The sequence below is a fragment of the Pteronotus mesoamericanus genome, unplaced genomic scaffold (genome assembly GCF_021234165.1).
Source record: "Pteronotus mesoamericanus isolate MK-2021 breed Mesoamerican mustached bat unplaced genomic scaffold, CSHL_Meso_final contig_565, whole genome shotgun sequence".
NCBI classification, from domain to species: Eukaryota; Metazoa; Chordata; class Mammalia; order Chiroptera; family Mormoopidae; genus Pteronotus; species Pteronotus mesoamericanus.
The window spans coordinates 55,375-75,182 of record NW_026555202.1 but is presented as its reverse complement, the minus strand read 5'-3'; the positions used below and the strand labels follow the sequence as shown (position 1 = coordinate 75,182).

The 19,808-nt window shown below is 42.7% G+C and overlaps 1 pseudogene and 1 gene segment (V, D, J or C); one reads left to right on the top strand and one right to left on the bottom strand.

The window, feature by feature from the left end:
• Positions 1-8,298: 8,298 nt before the first annotated feature.
• LOC129076107 (immunoglobulin heavy variable 4-4-like) lies at positions 8,299-8,785 on the bottom strand (the record flags this gene model as incomplete). The annotated part of the segment is given in 2 exon segments: positions 8,299-8,619; positions 8,705-8,785. Coding segments are annotated over 2 exon segments (367 nt in total), but the record flags the coding sequence as incomplete, so codon positions are not given.
• Positions 8,786-18,635: 9,850 nt separating this feature from the next.
• LOC129076106 (peroxiredoxin-2-like) lies at positions 18,636-19,323 on the top strand (annotated as a pseudogene).
• Positions 19,324-19,808: the final 485 nt, after the last annotated feature.

The following is a 19,808-nucleotide window of genomic DNA, read 5'->3' as shown; positions in this document are numbered from 1 at the left end:
CATGTGTTTATCATTGGGTAAAAAACTGTTTCTAAAAGTTATGTAATGTTCATAAGAGTATCAATAAAGAGTGCTAATTTGTTTTAATTAACACTATAAAGTGTTGTTTCTAAGATTTAAGGATTGTAATTAGGTTAGAAAAATACTGTAGGATTTGAAAATCAAAGGTATATAAGCATCTCCAAGAGTCCATGAAGTTCTGATATAATTTCATTTTAATGTTAACATATCTTTAAGTGTTGTTACAAAGAGAAAATTTCTTAGCCAACCTCATAATAATTGGATCTCTACCCATGTCAGTTCAAGTTTTTTTGTTTTTTTGTTTTTCTGTAGTTTAGGGACAGTCATTGTTTGTACTTGATATATTTACAGATGTTATATCTTCAGAAAGGTTGATGGAATGGATATGACATATTTTGAATTCTTATTTCTGAGAATAAATATTTATCATGGTTCTTTGAATTAGCTAAGAATTATGAGAACTTCATGGAATAGCTGGATTTATAGAAATATTAGCAAATAATCAAAATTAATTATAGGACAGAATAAACTGAACATTGCTGTATTTTTGTTACTTATGTTGAAAGCAGTACTAATTTTTTAAATATTTGATTTTCAGGCATAAGAACCCTTGCTTTTTTCATAAAGCAGTAGGGTAATTTACATTTTAGTGAGTCATATTGAGACATTTATATTTTTTCTCCTGGTTTGATCTCTCTGGAATAGAGTAAAAACCTGGTGACTTGCTTTCTCAGAAGGCTCATGGAAGTCTTCCCAGGCAAGGGGTGGAGGTTGTTTTTCTGAGAAGTGGCAAGGGAGAACCTCAAGACATTGGGAGGGGGGGGCTCAAGAATGTAAGGAACTCACTGTATAATTTATAGCTAAATTTATACTTATAAATAATGCTTATAGCTAAAGTTTAATCATTGTAGGTAAAGTCTAATAGCAAATGAGTGGCTTGGCTTTAGTGCCCCATGGGGATAATTAAAGCGCCATCTTGCAAATCCTTATGATTCCAGAAAAGTACATTTAGGAGAGCCTATATAATCAATTGTTGTTCCTTTTATTTTTAAGCAAATAAGCAGGCTGAATGGAAATTGAACTTAGTGCAGTAAATAAATGAGTCTTAGATTGGCTTTTTGATACAAATAAGGGTGATTCTAAAAAGAGGAGTTATGTTTCAATAGACTCTGTACTGTAGAGCTTTCGACATTAATCTCTACTTCAGTGAAATGTCTTCAATGTTTGTTTTCACTTATGAACAGAATTGAACACTAAATTATTATACCTTCTTCTTTAATACTGATATTAGTAACACACTCTGAGTCCTCTAGGATACACGCCCTACTCCATCAGGGAATACCAACCCTATACACAATTGCAAATCAGAGCAAGAATGAAAGGTCAGGTACAGAATTTCACCAAGGCAGAAGGCTCAGTTGCCCAGCTACAGGCATATGAAAAAGGAATGAACATAAAAAGGCACAGAGGAATCTGGTGACCTGGAATGGAGACTCAGAAGATGAAGGAGGGACCCAGGGGCTCCTCTGCACATCTTACAGCCCATCAGTATTTCTCCACAGGAGCCTCAGATAAACTGGGGACACACTTATTCCCTATCAAATAACACATCGTCTATAAAAACAGACTCGGCCATAGGGGCAATGAAACAAATGCAGCAAAATGTCTGTTTCAAACCATTAAGATGATACATCAGAGATTGAAAGTCATGCAGAGCTTTCTCTACTTGCCTGAATGTTCCATCTCCCTGATGGAACTGAGCTTGTTTGGTAAGTTGCCTACCAAGTGACATGTTCTCCTAAAGGAAGCAGCTTTCTCTTAGGTCTCACTGGCACAGGCACTTCAACTACAGATGGTTGTAACCTGTTCAGGGGGACCCAGAAGAGACAAGTTCTCTCCTGAGACCTAAAAGTAAGAAACTGAAACAGTTTCAGCAGATTATAGTCCAGGCAATCAATTACCATTCACCCAAGTGTCATGAGATCTCCCCGGAGAAACCCCAGCTCCCTCCTATGTGATGACCATTAGTCTAGCCCATGGAGAGGAACAGGCGTGGGGCTGTGCTCTTAGGGGATGAGACTGCTCAGAGTCTCTCCCTGAGTGAGAACTGAAAGAATGCGGTGATGTCATAGACTGTGCTGGAACCTGGAACACCTGTCAGTCCTTGACTTTATGGCTAGAACATCATCTCTAAGGTGATTTGCCAGAGACAAGGAAATAAAGTTTCATACTTGACTTCCATGTACTTACATTACCCCAAGAAAACTTCCATTGTTCATGAATATGGGATGTCTTAGCCTTTCTGGGCACTCTCTAGAGTCTGAATCCCAAAACCTGAACCTGCCCCACATTTTTAGGAGTTGCCTCCATGAACATCCGTCATTTAGGGGACAAGGAGGTTCCCAATGGGCCCTTGCACACATCACAGTAAGTAACAGGGGTTCTTTGAGGATCATCTTCCCTGCCAGTTCATTTCAGTGCATCTGGTCTCTTGAAACATATCCTTGAATTTCTGGTGTCCCCCTAGCAGCATCAGTCCTGGTCTCAGAACCTTGCCTGTGTGTGAGGAAATCAAGGGGTCCATTGCCCTGTCATCTCCTCAGCCCAGTCCAATCATCTCTCTTCTTAAGGTTTGTGACACACTCAGAAAATGGTTCATCCACTGAATCTTTTACATAGTAACACATGGCAGTGTCCAAGGACATCAAATTAATGATTCTACAGTTAGGCCATGGTGACAGGGGTATGAAGAAGAAATAGAATTCTGAGTTTTCCAGGGTTTGTGATGATCAAGCCCCTATATTTCAGGCCTTGTCCAGGGGCCTGTCACACAGCATAACTTGTGGAGATGAATCTGGCAGCCTTGCAGGAGGCCTTCCCTGAGACGACAGGATTCCTCCTCTCAGACTCCAGCTCACCAGATGGACCCGGGAGTGGACAACTATGGAGAGGAGGAAGGGGTGTTTGGAAAATCCTATTGATTGTCCCTTGTCAGTTAAATCCATTTGATCTAATGAATCATTCAGTTCCACAATATCCTTGTTGATTGTTTGTTTGGAAGATCTATCCATTGTTGACAGGGGGGTGTTAAAAGCGTATACAGTGTGTTACAGTCTATATCTTTCCTGAGGCCCTCCAAGATTTTCCTTATATATTGGGTTCTCCTATGGTGGGTACATATAGGTTTCCAATGGTTAAGTCTTCTTAATGAATTCTTCCTTTGAGTATTATAAAGTATTCTTCTGGGTCTCTTTTTATTGTCTTGTTTTGAAATCTATTGTGCTTGATATAAGTATAGCTACCCCTGCTTTTGTTTTCCCCCCTGTCCATTGCTTATAATAGTTCTTCCATCCCTTCACTTTCAGTCTAGGTAGGTCCTTGGTTTTGACGTGGATCTCTTGTAGGCAGCGTAAGTGTGGGTCATGCTTTCTTATGCATTTAACAATCTTATGTCTTTTAGTTGGGACATTTAATCCATTTACATTTAAAGTTATTATTGATAGGTACTTACTAATATTTTCCCTTTGTACCTATGGTCCTCTCTTTCTCATTCATTTTCTTTAAGTCTCATAACCATATCTCCTAGTGCTGGTTTGTTATTGTTGCATTATTTTAGCTTTCTTTTCCTAGGAAACTCCTTACTTCATCTCGCATTTTAGTTGAGAGCCTTACTGGGTGGAGTAGTCTTGGCTGTAGGCCCTCACTTTTCATTTCTTGGAACATTTCTTGTCATTCCTTCTGGTTCGCAGTGTTTCTGTTGTGAAGTGAGCTCTTTCTCCCTTGCTGCCTTTAGGATTCTCTCTTTGTCTTGGATATTTGTCATTTTAATTATGATGTGTCTTGGAGTGGGTCTTACTGGGTTTCTCACAAATGGGACCCTCTGTGTTTCCTGGACTTGTGTGAGTTTTTCTGTCCTACAATTAGGGAAGTTTTCCTTCATTACTTTTTCAAGGATGTTATCCATCTCTTGCTCCTCTTCTTCTTCTGGTATCCATATTATATGCATATTATTACATTTCAGGTTGTCCCGCATTTACCTCAATGTCTCTTCATTCTTTTTGAGTCTTTTACTCATTTTCTTGTTCTTTCTGGGAGCTTTTTTGTATCTTATCCTCCAGCTCACTGATTCGATCTTCTGCTTCATCGAGCTTCCTTTGATTCCTTCGGCTGCATTCTTCTATTCAGATATTGAATTTTTCATTTCCTTTGGCCTCTTATTGATAGTTTCCATGTCTATTTTTCGTGCTGATACTGTTCATGATACGTTCCTCATATTTTCCCTGTAGTTCTTTTTGTATTTTCTCTGAAATCACTAAGCTTTATTAGAACATTTGTTTTGAACTCAGTATCTAATAGTTTATTTGTCTGTCTTTCATTTAATTATTTGTCTGGAGATTTATCCTTTCTCTTTGCTTGGGGCGGGGTGTTTCTTTGTCTTCCCATTATTTTTGAAACTCTTCTCTTTTGCTTCTGCTTCTTAAATTGATCTGTCTTGACTTCCTGACTTTGTGATGTATGATTCTATGGTAAGAGACCATTCCTTTTTTCTTTCTTTCTTTTTTTTTTTTTTTTTTTAATTTCTGGTTCTATCTCTGATGATGTCAGCTGTTAACCCTGTCTGACCTTAGGCAGTCCTGAAGAGACTTCCAGGAATCTGCTGTCTGTATCTGTCTTCTGCAGTTTTTAATGTAGTCACTCTGTCCTGAGAAGACAGGCTTAGGCACCACAGTGCAGGGAAGAGCCCCTCCTATGGGTGTGGTTATTGTGTCCTTTCATGTTGCTGCCACTCAGGGGATTGGTCTGCCTGAGCATCATGGCCGCCGTTGCATGGATGCGGAGTCAGCATGGGCATTGCCCTAGACACTCCCTCAGTTATTCCCCTAATACCTCTATTACCAGAACCTTCTTAAGTGTCTCCAGAGCACTGAAAGTCCATTTTAACCAGAGATCTACTATCTGGGACTTCTGCAGTGTACTCAGCACCCAGGCCTCTATAATTCTTGGCCGAGTCCAAACCTCCTGTGAGTGTGGCTAATGTGACTTCTCACTCTGCTGATACTTGGGGGAGCTGTCTGCCTGAGCAAAATGGCCACTGCCAAATGGGAGGTAATTCAGCACTGGGACCCCACTGTCTACTTTCTCAGTTCTTTCTCCCAAGCCTCCTTCTGCAGTCTCTCCTCAGGCGACTCCTGGCCACTCTGCAACCCTCTCTGCTAGAGCCCATTTTAAGTGGCTCTCACTACAAATTTTTGTATTGGCCCTTTACATGGCTCCCTGTATCTCCAGCTGCCTTTCTATGGCAGGGAGCACATGGCCTCTTTTCACAGATGGCTGTTATCTGGGTGCTTTTTGGGCTTTGGTGCTGTAGGCTGGAGATCCCTGCTTATGGCTTAGACCCTGCTCTTCTCAGAGGAATCCAACTGGCCCTTTCAATATCCCTCTGATGCACTGCTGCCCGTGGGTACCTATTCCACCTTCTCAAACCACTACTGCACTCTGTACCAGTTATGTGCTGCCAAAGCTGTTTCTTCTGTCTCTCTGAGGTTATAAGGTTACACTCTTGCTATTGTTCAATTGTTTTCCAGGTGATTTCTCCACAATTCAGCTTTAATTCCAGATTGGTCCTGAGGTCAGTGTGACTTCTACTCACTCCTCCACCATCTTGAAGTCCCACCAATGAAACAGTTTTAAATAAAGATTTCCATATGTATATAGTTTCCCCAAGTCTTTGGTGGCTTGGAACTTTGGAGAACTGCTAGATTAAATGGTGAAAATTATTAAATATCTTGATAATTTGAAGTAGCATATTACTAAGGTGTTAATTGATCTGAGTTTCCTACTCTGGCTTCTTAATGCAGAGAAGGTAGAGTGTGGATTTGGTTCTCTCAATAAATATGCATTGTTTTTTATTTGAAATATTCCTCTTGAAAATATGAATGTGTCATTGGGGGAAGGAGACTGTTTCTAAAAGTTATGTAATGTTGAAAAAAATATCAATAAAGAATGCTGCTTTTAATTCTCACTCTAAATCATGGTTTCTAAGATTAAAGAATTCTAATTAAGCTGGAAAGGAATTATATGATTTCATGAGACCATAGAAGGTATGAAACTCTTATTAGAGAAATAGAGGACAATAACTTACTCTCAGATTGGTTATTTCTGAATGAATTTGAAAAACTAAGTTAAAAGAGAATGTGTACAACAAGAAAAACTGTACCCCACAGTTTATGAAATTAAATGTTTATAAAAAGAAATCTTGGTAGGAAAGTATATAGTTGAGCTGTATCATGAGTTAAATTAGGTAAATGGTTATAAATGCCAAAAGTATGCTAATGAAACTTTGTTTAGTTCTTCCTCAGTCTATTAAAAGGGAAACGCATTTTCACTTTGGCATAGAAAAACTGGATTCTATAATTTTTATAAATATTAATGTGTTATAGAATCTTAATAAGTTACTCGATAATTAAAAACACATATTCTGTATTGTAGACCTAAAAATGGGCTCTCTTTTATCTATGTTTGATACCTCATTTTTTACATTGTGGAAATAAATTTCTAGTAAGTTAATATTTTTCTTAATGATATGTATTAATTTTGTCAAATAGGTTTTATAAACTTGCCCGTTTAACTTTTAAGAGACTTTTTGTTGATCTAAAACTGGCTTTGTGCCATTCCAATGAGTTCCTGGAATTCCATGTGGATTCATAATTTCTTTGCATGGAGGAGAATTTTTGAAAGGGTTAGGCCTATTTGATATGCTTGTCTCTCTTTCATTTAATTATTTTTCTAGAGATTTCTCCTTTCTCTTTGTGTAAAATGGAAGTTGTGTCTGATGAAGAATTAATAGCTATGTTCTATTAATTCAAACTTCTTTCATTATTAAAATGGATGTTTAGATATTACATAAAAATCTGCAAGTGTATAAAAGGTTCTGATATAATTTCATTTGTAAATTTAAGATCTTGAAATGTTGTTTTAGAGAAGAAAACTTCTTTGTCAATTGCAGAAAAATCAGATATATAACCTTGTCATTTGATTTGATAACCTTGACACAAAGAAGCCATTGAAATATTCCCACTGACTGTGGCTCCCTTGTCTTATTCAGTTTGGTAAATGCTCTGATACGGATAGGTATTTAGGGTCACACCCAGTCCAACCCTTCTTCTAGAGGGATATATATATAAATAAATTCAGGAAGACCCAGGCCCTCAGGGCACATGCCTCCTCATTCCCTTTCCACCTTCTGCTGAAACAGCTTCCCTGAGATCATGGGCCCTACATGCCACCTAGTGTTCAACCCCCTCCCCACAAGGGAGGGTCCTATCTGGCCAGACATGGCATGGACTTCTCAGTGTCTGGATCACAGAGTTGAAAACTGATCCCTGAGCTCAGGATGTTACCTCAGAGACACCATGTGCTTAGACAAGTCAGGATAAAGTGAATTGTCCTTAGTAAATGCCAGTGACACTGCAGGAGCTCCGACACGGGGCTCTGTGCAGACACCAGGGAGCCCCTTTGCTGGAGCTGCCAGATGAACTGACTCAGCTCACAGCCCTGAGTCCAGAAGCTCTCAGTGGCTTGGAGGGGCACTAAAGTCCACAGGCTCTTCTTGAAAGTCCCATATGTGGATCCCTACACATGGTCCTCATGCCAATAACCTTCTACTGTTCAATAAATCACAGGGAAAAACTGACACAAGCCCACACATACACTGAAACTTTTCCTGGTAATAACCCCAGGCCCCCTCTCTCCCCAATTCCTGGTTCAGTGGAAGGATCCCCACTCATCCTCCCAATGACGGATGCACTTTGTTGACAGAAGAAAAGCAAACACGACTGATGTGAGGACTGGAGAGAGCCCAGCCTTGTGGTTTCCTATCCAACCAGCACCAGGAACCTGCAGAGGCCATGGTGAGAAGATCCAGGACTTCCTGGGGAAGTTCAGACCTAGGGTTCCCTTTTGCACTCAGTGTAGCCAATACTGACCTAATTTTGGGGTGGAGGGTCTCTCTGACCTACAGAGTACAGGTCCCCCTCTCAGAGAGCACTACCTGAAGCCTCGAGGGTAGTGACAGAGTGGACATTGGACCAATGTATCGCCAGGAGCAGAGGCAGGTGATGATGCAGGAATAGTGGAGCCAGAAAATTGGTTGTAGCATGTCAGTCTGTGGACCATGACAGTGTAGGTTTCCATGGCTTCCTCTTGTGTCCTGAGCACCCCTTGCAGCCCGGAATCTGTGTTTCCTGCAGGCAGGTTTGTGTCTGGGCTCTTGCTGACTTCCCATCACTGTGTCTCTTGCACAGTAATACACAGCTGTGTCCTCGGTGCTCATGGAGCTCAGCTGCAGGGAGAACTGGTTCTTGGACGTGTCTGTGGAGATGGAGGCTCGGCTCTTGAAGGACGGGCTGTAGTGAGTGCTTCCACCACTATTTATTCTCCCGATCCACTCCAGCCCCTTCCCTGGGGGTTGGCGGATCCAGCTCCACCAGTTACTATTGGTAATGGAGTCACCAGAGACAGTGCAGGTGAGGGTGAGGGTCTGCGAGGGCTTCACCAGTCCTGGGCCTGACTCTTGCAGCTGCACCTGGGACCAGACACCTGGGGACAAAGAGCATCGGTCCATGTCAGTCACATGCAGTCACCACTGTCCCATAGACATTTATCTGACATCTCAGAAACTCACCCTGAGGGGATGTCAGCAGGCACAGGAGGAGGCCCAGCAGTTTCATCTTATTCTACACGCAGGTCTGGCTCCCCCAGTGACTCAGCGCCCTGTGAGTGGGTAACCGTGAGCCCCCACAGCCCAGGGGAGGATTTAACAAGGAGCTGAGAAAGAAATTTGCATATGGTGGATGCTATTCTCATAAGCGGGGAGACAGTGAGGCCACTGTCCTTCTGGGTCCTGAGCACATTTCTTCTCTTGGACTGGATGGCATAGGTCAGGTATGGGAGAGAAGCGGGGATATGTGTCAACTTTGAAACATGCCAAAACACCCGCCTTTCTTTCTGTCTTTAACACTTAAAGCTCTACTGGGGGAAGGAACACACTATTTTAATTCCATAGATTATTCAAGAGGATCTTTAAATATATTAATTTATACCTATACATATTCCTAAGTCCAAAGAAACCCATGAAGTAGACACATCCTTTCCAGATGGCATAATCATAAGTTCATATGAAAAAGAACTTGAGGTACATTTTCATGTACAAATATTTCAAAGTAAAGAATAGTCTTTCCCTTGCCCGCCCTGGGACCTCTTTGCTTGCAGATCACAGAGCAGGTGCAGCCTCTGTCTCAGTCCAGCTCCACAGTCCAGGTGACACAGATTAGGACCTGCTGCCCAAAGTCCAGCTCTGGCCCTGTAGCTGAAACAGGTGTTACACACGCCGTGTCCTTCCTTTCATCTGAGTTCCCCCAGGAAGTGCAGCCCCTTCCCACTGGTGAGCATCTCAGGAGGCTCCCCAGGTTCCTGGACCACATGGCCCCTTGAGCCCTTGAGGCACCTTCTCCCAGAGACACACAGGCTCTGACTTTGGGCCAGCAGGTGTCCTGAGATGTATGAGGAGGACGGGCACTGCTTCCTGGTCACAGAGGGTCAGGTTGGAACCTGCCATGCCCATGTTCACCTGAGCGCCTGAGGGAGGATCTGGAGGCTGATGTCCTGGGAAGGGGACTGGGAGCTCCTGAGGCCAAGGTGACAGATGGATGGAAACCGATGTGCAAAGTAGCTGTACCTTTTAGTAAATCACTTAAGTGAAGTAAAGCACATGATGAAACTCAGCAGCCCAGTAAAGGCTTAAAACCAGGTTTGCTTGCCTAATCTCGCACACCCTCCATCCTCAGAAACCACTCACTGCAGTGTCTGCCATCTCACAATGCACAGCAAGGACTGGAGCACATCTGAAAGACTGAGCACATATAAGGACCCGCTAAGAGATTTCCTCATGTGACAAATGTCTCTGGAGTTCCTCCCTTTGGGAACAGAAATGGACAGAATGATGAGGAGGTGTAGCCAAGTGAGACCAAGGTGGCATCTGTGACAGGGAAGGCCCTACTGCCCTGCAGGGGCTAAGGGATCCCATCAGCAGTGCTGGAACCTTCCCCTTGTGACCAGCTTGAAGGAAAGGGAGGTGGATGCCAAGGAAGGGAAGCTGTGAGAACACTTCATCCACCAAGCAGCACACCTGGACAAGTGGTGTACACTTGTGCTCTGTAATCCACTCTTGTCTCCTCCCCAACATGGAGGACAACGGAGGCCCTGCTTAGGGACTTTGATAGCTCAGGGCGTCCTCACCTTCCCCGAGGACCCTCAGAGTGAACATGTTTTCCCCTTGTCACGTTTGCCTGCGATGCTGCTGAGAGGTCCATTTCAGGTGGGTGTCTCTGTGCCACAGTTTTCCAAGAGCTTTAGAGACTGAAACCCAGGTAAGTGGCACATGTTGAAGGTCTTGTTGTTCTTCCTCCTGCACCAGGTTAGGTGCTCAGAGGATGCAACAAAGAGAAATTCATGGGGACAAAGTGTCTCCTGAGAAGACTGTGTCCATTCTGTATGGCATGGTCCTGTTGTGGTGAGTGTCCTGGAGAGTCGTGTGTCCACACAACTCATTCTGGTGACTACATATATAGAGAGTGCTGGGTCTTAATGATATGCCACCCACATCACATCTCCCTCAAATAGGACCTGGGTCCTTGTCATGTCCTGACCCCTCTCAAGATGTGACTCCCCACTGTCCTTGATCCCACACCTCCACATCACACACGACTCTCAGCCCCAGGATCCCTGTAGCCCAGAGTCCTGGACCAGGCTCCCCTTCTTCCCAGATTCCATTATCTTGAAAATACACATAGAACAGTCACACTGCTTCTGACGGTTTTGCCCCAAACATTCACTAGGATAATCTATTTTAACTGCACACAGTGACATTAAATACATCCAAAAGGTTGTGAAACCTGTCACCCTCCAAGTCAAGAATTCTTTCCCACACTGACTCAGTACCCTTTAAATAATAACTCCCCATCTCCTGTTCCCCAAACGAGTTACCCCTTTCACGCTCTGCCTCCACGCCCTTGACCCTCCGTCTCCCACAGACCTGGAAACGCAAGGCCACTGTGGTGTTGAGAGTGGCCCATTTCCCCAGGCATTGTGTCTCCAAGGCACATCTGTGTTCTTGCATCTGTCAATGTTCTCTTCTTTCTAAAGGTGTATGATATTTTGTGGTGAGGATGGGACACATCTTCCTATTGAGTTTCCTATAGTTGCTTGGAAATAGGTGATTTGGCTATTTTCCTGATCAGGGAGGAGGGTCCACAGCACAGGAAAGGCAGACAACAAACTCAGGTGAAAGGAGTCAACAGGTGATCACCTGAAATGGACAGGAAACTCCCATGGCCAGAGGTGGTGATGAGATGGGACAAACAGTAACAATTCCCATGGTGATCTTGGGTCCTCTGTCATGGTCTCCCATTCATCCTGGAAGCAGCTGGATGAGGAGAAAGGGGAGGGAGGGACACAGCCTGTGAGACAAGGGCAAGGCAGGTGGGACCCTTGATTGGACAGGAACAGGGTCTTCCTCTGGGTCACATGAAACTCTGACTGGAGTCCCTGAGACAGAGGCACACATCCAGGCCCTGCCCTGCGGCTCTGAGAACATAACAGACTGTGATAGGAATCGTGTTCAGGGTAAATGGAAGAGAAAGTGTATGTAAGGGTCACAGAGGAGTCTGAAGGTTAGTTCAGTCCAAGGACACAGCCCTGAGATGCAGAAGGAACCCATGTGCCCTGGGAGCTGGAGGCAGGACCAAAGCTCATGAAGAGGCTACTAAACCAAGGCCCTCAGGCAGATGGGTCTCACTGGTCCCCTGCAGCAATGGTCAGGTGGGTCCCCACCCATTAGGAAGGACAACCTGCCTCACCCAGTTCACGGACATAAAATACCCTCCCAGAGCCCTGGCTGGTGGAGCTCAGTGGATTGAGTGCTAGTGTGCTAATTAAAGAGCCATCAGTTCAATTTCCAGTCAGGGTTCAACTTGGATTGCAAGCCATCCCCTCATAGGGGACATGCAAGAGGCAATCACACATTGATCAATATCCAACCATGTGGCAGAGAGGAAGTGGCTCACTGCTCCCAAGCAGACAGGGATCCTGACAGGGCAGGCAGCCTAGGGCTGGTCATTTTCATGGTGGGAGCTCTGTACTGTGTGAGGAAGAAAACATGGGTTCAGAACTGTTGGCTCAGTGCTGCCCTGGAGTGTGAGGTGTCATCGTCAGTTGGGACTCAGTGAGAATTCCTGACATGTGTTGTTTGTCAGCCAGAAAGTGCAGACTGTACAGGGATAGGAGGGCAATGAAAACTCAGATGAGAAAGCAGCCTTATCTGTGAACCCCATTCCTTCCTACTGGGAAGCAGCAGAGAGTGGAAGAAGTTACAGACACCTAAAGGAAAGCAGGAATTGCCCCAGGGTCAAAAAGAGGGGAAGTCAATGACCCTAAAGGGAAACCTTTCCATAAACCCTCTAGGAACCAGCTTCTGAGGGCCACCCCTCCATTCAGTTGCATTGATCTACCAGGTGTCTGGAACATGCCCTGGTGTCCTGATCACCCCATGGGGGCACTGATGTCCCTGGTGCTCTCAACAACCCTTGTGACACTGCTGTCCCTTGTGCTCATTGGTGAGCCCATGTGGCACTGATGTCCCCTTCTGTTTTGAGTACATCTTGGTAGCACTGATGTCCCTGGTGCTCTCAGTGCTCCCTGCTGGTACTGAACTCCCTTGTGCTCATGAACGACCTTGAGTGGCACCAATGTCCCCTGCTGCCCCGAGCAGCCCCTGCAGCCCCACCATCCTGTCTCCCTCAGGGAGGCTTGTGTCTGCAGGGCAGGGGAGCCAGGCTCCCTCAGTATCTGAAGAGTTTCCCACAGAAAAGCACTGTAGCCCTGGCCGGAGTGGCTCACGCTGGCAAGTTAACAATAAGGCCACGGTCACAGTAGATGCCTGGGCTTTCATCAGTTTTGGGGTGTGTGTGAGAAAGAAACCGTTTCACTTGGATGTCCCCTCCCCCCTTTTCTCCCGCACTCCCCTTCCCTAAAAAATAAAATCTTTAAAAATATTATTTCACAACATAATGTGAAAGTAATGAAAATGAATTTTTTTATTTCACAATAATGTTTAAAGTTACATATTTCCTCCATGTGATATTGGCAAGTCTTATAGAATTTAAAAGCCAAAATTTCACAGAATGTAAAGTCCAGGGGATATCATGATGGGTAGATACCGTCATGGGACGTTAGGAGATGAAGGTGGGGCAGGTGACTGTGCACATGCTTATTCAGCCTCCTGCTGTGACTGCTCACGTTGGGGACTGGGGATGAGTGAGGAGGCCCCAGGCCCATGGAGCTCAGGGTCAGGGTGGTATTTAGGGAGAATTTGGCCAGTAGGTGTCAGTGGGTTCTGATGAGGTGCATTTCCACAACCAACCAGTCAATGAGGGGCTAGAGTTGAATGTGTGACAGGGAGGACAGTGACCTGAGAGGGGAAGGTCCAGGGGGTGGATCACAAACCCTTGGGGCAAAGTGTGTCTGTTAGAATGAAGAAGATAATGCAGGATCTTGTGTATATTTTGGGGGGCCGGAGCCTGAGCTAAATACACAGGGGGCTGAATGTGGCTGGTCCCCACTATGTGGGAAACATTTCCAACCATGGGGAAGAGGAGAGCACACAAGGTGGTTCTTTGTCAAGGTGCAAAAGTGTCACAAAGGAGCACAGTGGAGGGAAAGACTCAGGCACAGGGTGGACTCTCCACTGCAAACAGTATCAGGTCTCCCGTGGCTGTGTGCAGTGAGAATGTGGGAAATGAGAGTCACCAAGAAGAAAACAGTGCCCCTGGATGCAGCCGAGAGCTTTGAGAGCAAACCCTGCTCCCAGGGGAAACCCCTTCCTTCACCCCCAGGCCCACACCTACTCCTTGGGGGTGGCCTCTGTGCTGCAGGGATGTAAAGAGGTCCCCGTGCCCTGAGCGCCCCCTGGTGTCCTGAGCACTCCCTGCAGCCCAGCCCTCATGTCTCTCCAAGGGAAGTGTCTCTGGGCTCAGGCTGACTTCCCCTCCCAGTGTCTCTCACACAGTCATACACAACTGTGTCTTTGAGAACTTATGTCTCTGTCATCTGGGCGTTGTGCCTTTTACGACTTGTGAAGTTCATTCATGCTAATGTCCTAGCCTTTCTTTTTATAAGATGTAATTGGAGAGTCCTCATGCATTTGAGGTTTGTCTTCATATTAGATGTTCTGTTTCTGTTTGGAAATGGGAAGCTGGAACTCAGTCCCATCATAGAGGCCATGAGGTCACATTTTAGCTGACTGGTCAGCTCACAGCAGGGAGGCAACGACTAATACGAATGTGACCTGACTGGGAAGTTAGTGACTGATACATAGACTATACATTTGGTGTAAGCATCCATGTTGTTACATCATCAGGTTCTACTCAGAAAGGATTTAAACTGAAGGTCTCCTCCCCTCTCACACTGTCAGCTCTGAGAGAAGAACTGTGAGATGAGTCTTTTGAACACTCTGAACCTCCCCCTGGAGGGTGGGAGCTGTGCTGGTCCTGGGAACCATGGGTAAACTAGTGAAACCCCTGCACTCTGCATGGCTGCAGAAATAGCAGGGGTGACAGCACCTGTCACAGCGAAGAGGAAAAAGCGGCCCCTTTTAGCCAAGCCACTCTGCACCCAGGCCTGACGTCTCCCCTGCTCTCCTCCAGCCGCCGTGACGTTGTCAAGGACACAGGAGAAGAAGGAGGTCTTGTCTTCATTGCCATTATTAAACATATTGTCAGTACCTATGGAAAAAGGAAGAACTATCAAAAATGTTATTTTTCAGGATCATGTGTGTAAAAGATAATATTAAGTCAGATTAAACTTAATTGATATTTTCTAAAATTATTAGCATAAAATATTTGTTATGCCTGAGTTAGCAAGAATAAATTCATGTTATTTATGTGTTTGAGATTTTGTGAAGGAAATGGCTGGGGTTAATAATTGACTTTCAACTGTCATAAAGTTTTCAGAACTAATAAATAGATGTAACTAAACTAAACGTTTTCAATAAAGCTTTTCAGGAATATATACATATATTATATATATATATATAAAATATATATATGTAATATGACTTAACATATATAAGCATAATTTTACAAAGTTCAGCATCTTGGAGCTTTGAGATTTTGTTAAATTAAATGGTGAAAATCATTAAATATATATATATTTTTTTTGAAGTAAGCTGATACTAAAATACCAATTGATAGGAATTTGCCTACTTTTGCTTTTTTAAGACCAAGAACCTAGAAAGTGGATTTGGATTGGTTAGTGAGCACACCTAGTACTTTATTTGAAATGCATCTCCTGAAAATTTGAAATTTGCCAATGGAAAAAAAGGCCTGTTTCTAAAATGTATGAAATGTTCATAGATCTATCAGTCTGAAGAATCTTAATTACTTACATTTAATTGTCACAAAACATCAAGATTTCTAAGAATTAAGAATTCTAATTAATATGAGAGCAATTATATGGTTTGATAATAGAAGTATAAGTTATGAAAACCCTTGTTGAAGAAAAATAAAATATTTTTTTCTATTTAAAATTCACTCATTGCTGATTGAATTTTTAAGGCCAACTGAAAGAGACTATATATATTGCTGAAAGACTGTGTACATCACAGTGAGCCTATTAAAATAAAAGAAAGTTTGTAGAAAGCGATCTTAGGAAGAAGTTATATAGTTAACCTGAATGATGAATTAAACTGAATAAAGAATCTAAACACCAAAATAATGTAAAAAAGATTTTGTTTGGTTTTTCTTCATTCTGTTGAAAGAGGAAAGGTATTCCCTTTTCCTAGAAGAAAAAAGTATAATTTAAAAAGTAGTTATATGGTATATTATGTTAATCAGGTACTTGATTACTTAAAAAACCCATGTTCTTTACTTAAAGAAGTAAAGTTTTGCTAGCCTGTAGGTATGTTTGATACCTATATTGTCACCTTCTGTAAATTACTATCCAATAATTGAGGATAGTTTTATAATGCTATCAATCTTTTGGTAGAATATGTTGAAAATCTTCCCAGGGTTTAATATTTTTTAAAATAATTTATTTATTTATTTTTAGAGACAGAGGCAGGGAGGGAGAAATGGAGGGAGATAAATCAATGTGTGGTTGCCTCTGAAGCCCCCCTCATTGGGAACCTGACCCACAACCCAAGCATGTGCCCTGATTGGGAATTGAACCGATGAGTTTTTGTTTTGCAGGCCAGCATTTAATCCCCTGAGTCACAACAGCCATGGCCCCAGGGTTTTATTTATATATATTTAATTATATATAATTATGTACATTTAATTATATATAATTTTAAAAGTATATGTATAAAGTGTATATATACATATTTTTTCCTGATGTAAAATTGTATTTGGATCATTCCAGCAGGTTTCTGGAATGTCACATGGACTTAACATTTCTTCTTTGAGAGAAGAAGTTTTGGAGCAATTTGATATGCTTATTCTACATGGGAATTATCTAGGTAAAACACAAATTACTAGCTATGTTCTATTTATATACATATATTCATAATTAAAATTTCATTTGTAATTTTAAGATAACTTAAAATGTTGTTACAGAAAAACAAATAACTTTTTCAATCCCATTGTTATGAGATCCATAACCACGTCATTTCTAGTCTCTTGAGAATAAATATTCCAATCTATTTTGGAAGGAAAATAAGACTGCTAGAATTCTATAGAATAACAGGATTTATAGAAATACTTGCAAATAATCACACAAATAAAATTGATTAGGGGAGAGGATGGACTGAAGATGATTGTAATTTGGTCACTTTTGTCAAAAATATGCTACCTTTTAATCTTTTTGTTTTCCAGACATAAGACAACTTGCATTTTTCATAGAGCAATTTGGTATATTTAATAACCAATATTGCAGCATTTATATGTTTCTGTCTACCTGATCCCTCCAGAATTTAGAGACTCAGTGACTGACTATTGTTATTTCCATATTTTTTTTGTATAGATCCAGCAAGAATCTGATTTATTCATAACAACACACACACAGCCATTTTCCAATTGTGGTTTTATAAACCAAGATTTTGACTGGAATGTCATGTCTGAGAGAGACATGCCTAGATCCTGGATATCAGCTAAGATTTAAGAATGAAGAATGACTTTGAAGAGGATTGACAATCCTGTGCAGACATTGCCTGGAAGCTTTTTATTCAGAAGGTTCATGGCTGCCTTTCCAGGTGACATGTGAAGACTTCTGTTCTGGAAGATGACAAGGAGGAACCTAAAGACATTTTGGGTCCTGTGAGAACTCCAGGAACTCATCCAATGCTATAAATATGCAGGTAAAGGCTAATATCAGCTGGGTGGCTACTATTCAGAAATTTCTGGACTCTCTACTTAAAGTTGTCTTAGATAATAGCGTTGCTGAAGAAGGAGGACTTTACATGATCACCAACTCCACTTATTCTCCCTACATGGACCCCTGAGCATAGGCGGAAACAAGCATCACCAAACTTAGGCACAAGCTACATGGCACCTGAAAACATTGGACCATCACACTCCTCTCTTTGAGAAAACTGGAAATTGGATTAGTCTATTTTCAAAATATCCACAAGGACTCAAATCCATACTATGAGGGATTTTTAATTTAGGTTGAACCATTCCTTTCTTTATAATGGTTGAATTGGTTTCTTTTTTTCTTTTGCTTTTTTATTGTTGTTCAAGTCGAGTTGTCTCTATTTTCCTGCTGTCAGTTCCCCTGCCCCACCCACCCCACCTTCCACACACAACCCAATCCCCTTTTGGCTTTGTAATGGGATTTTTATACATGTCCCTTGACAACTCTTCCCTTTCTCTTCCTCTTATACCCCCTCCTCTCTAGTTACTTTCAGTTCATTCTTTGTGTTAATGTCTCAGGTTCTATTATGCATGCTTGTTTGATTTATTGATTAAATTCCACTTATAGTTGAGGTCATATGGCATTTCTCTTTTCCTGCCTGGCTTATTTCACCTTGTATCATCTACTCCCATTCCATTCATGTTGTCACAAAGGGTAAGAGCTCTTTCCTTCTTTCTGCTGCATAGTATTGCATTGTGTGAAAGTACCAGTTTTTCAATCCTCATTTCCTGAAGAGCACTTAGGTTGTTTCTAGCACATGGCTGTTGTAAATTGTGCTGCCGTGAACATTGCACACATGCATTGTGTTAATACTTCAAAGCTCTTTATGACTTGACTTTTTCATGCTAGGAGAATACAATCTGCTCAACAGGCAACTCTAAAAGTATATCTGCTTTTAACTGATGAAATTTTGGTTTACAGGAGGTCAGGGTTTTCATTGCCCAAGAAGACTCATAGAACATCAACATTTTCATAGGTATGGAGAAATAACTGACAGTCATGATAAATAGGGCATAAAAACTTTACACTGGTGTGACTTTCCATGAAATACAATTAGAATAAGAAGTCCTCATAAATGTGAGGTCTCTGAGAACGTGACTCTGCCAGTCTGCTGCAGGTGCATCCCACCCTTCCCCAAACAGTTTTCAGTCATGGCCTCTGCAAACGCTCATGTCGGAAAGCCCAGAACTTCCAGGCCAACATCGTAGTGGGTGGCACTTTTCAGGAGGTGTCGGTTTCAGAATAAAGGGGGAAATACATGACCCTCTTTTTCTACCTGTTGGACTTCACTTTTGTGTGCTCCACAGACATCATCTCTTTCAGCGAGCATGCCGAGGCCTTCCACAAGCTGGGCTGCAAGATGCTAGGAATCCTGGTGGCCTTGCAGTTTGCCCAGCTGGCTTGGATTAATACCCCCAGGAAAGAGGGAGGCTTGGGTCCCTGAACATGCCCCTGCTGGCTGATGTAACAAGAAGTGTTTCCCATGATTATGGAGTGCTGAGGGAAGATGAGGGAGTTGCCTACAGGGGCCTCTGTGTCTTTGATGGCAAGAGTGTCCTTTGTCAGATTACCATTAACGATTTGCATGTGGGCCTCTCCGTGGATGGGGCTCTTCAGCTGGTCCAGGCCTGTCAGTGCACAGATGATTGTGGGGAAGTCTCTCCCACTGGCTGGAAGCCAGGCAGGGACACCATCAAGCCCAGCATGGATGACAGCAGGGAATGCTTCTCAAAACACAACCAGGCTGACAAAAAAGTGCCAGACTTAGGCTCTTGGACCCTACCTGGGTGCCCCGTGCTGGCCCAGGAAAGGGCATATCTGCCCCTTCATATTCCATAGTCTGTGATCTAAAGGGCTTGCTCCAGGCCTTTTTGTATCCTTAGATAAATGGTAAACAGTGACCCATCCCTGGATTCACCCAACCCGGAACAGGACTAGAGGTGACTAATAAATTATTAGGGATAAGAAACAAAAAAGGGTGTACTAATAAACTTGTAAAACTCATACTGAGAGTTTCATTAGAACCATTTGCAACCAGCAGCATTTCCTTTCCTGCTGGGACAAAAAACGACCTTGACCATGATTTTGAGTGAAAAAGATCACTAAGCTGCAGGAAGTTGCCTAACATCAAACAGTGCCAGGATGCTGACATTAAAGATCAATATTGGGACTAACAACATCACTACCTATACATCCACAAACTCTGCACATGATCTTTTTCTTGCCTTGTCCCTCTTATAAAAACCTGTGCCTGTTCTGAAATATTAATATGGCCTTTGAGAAGACCGACCCTCATCTTCCTGGTTGTCAGCACCAGAACTAAA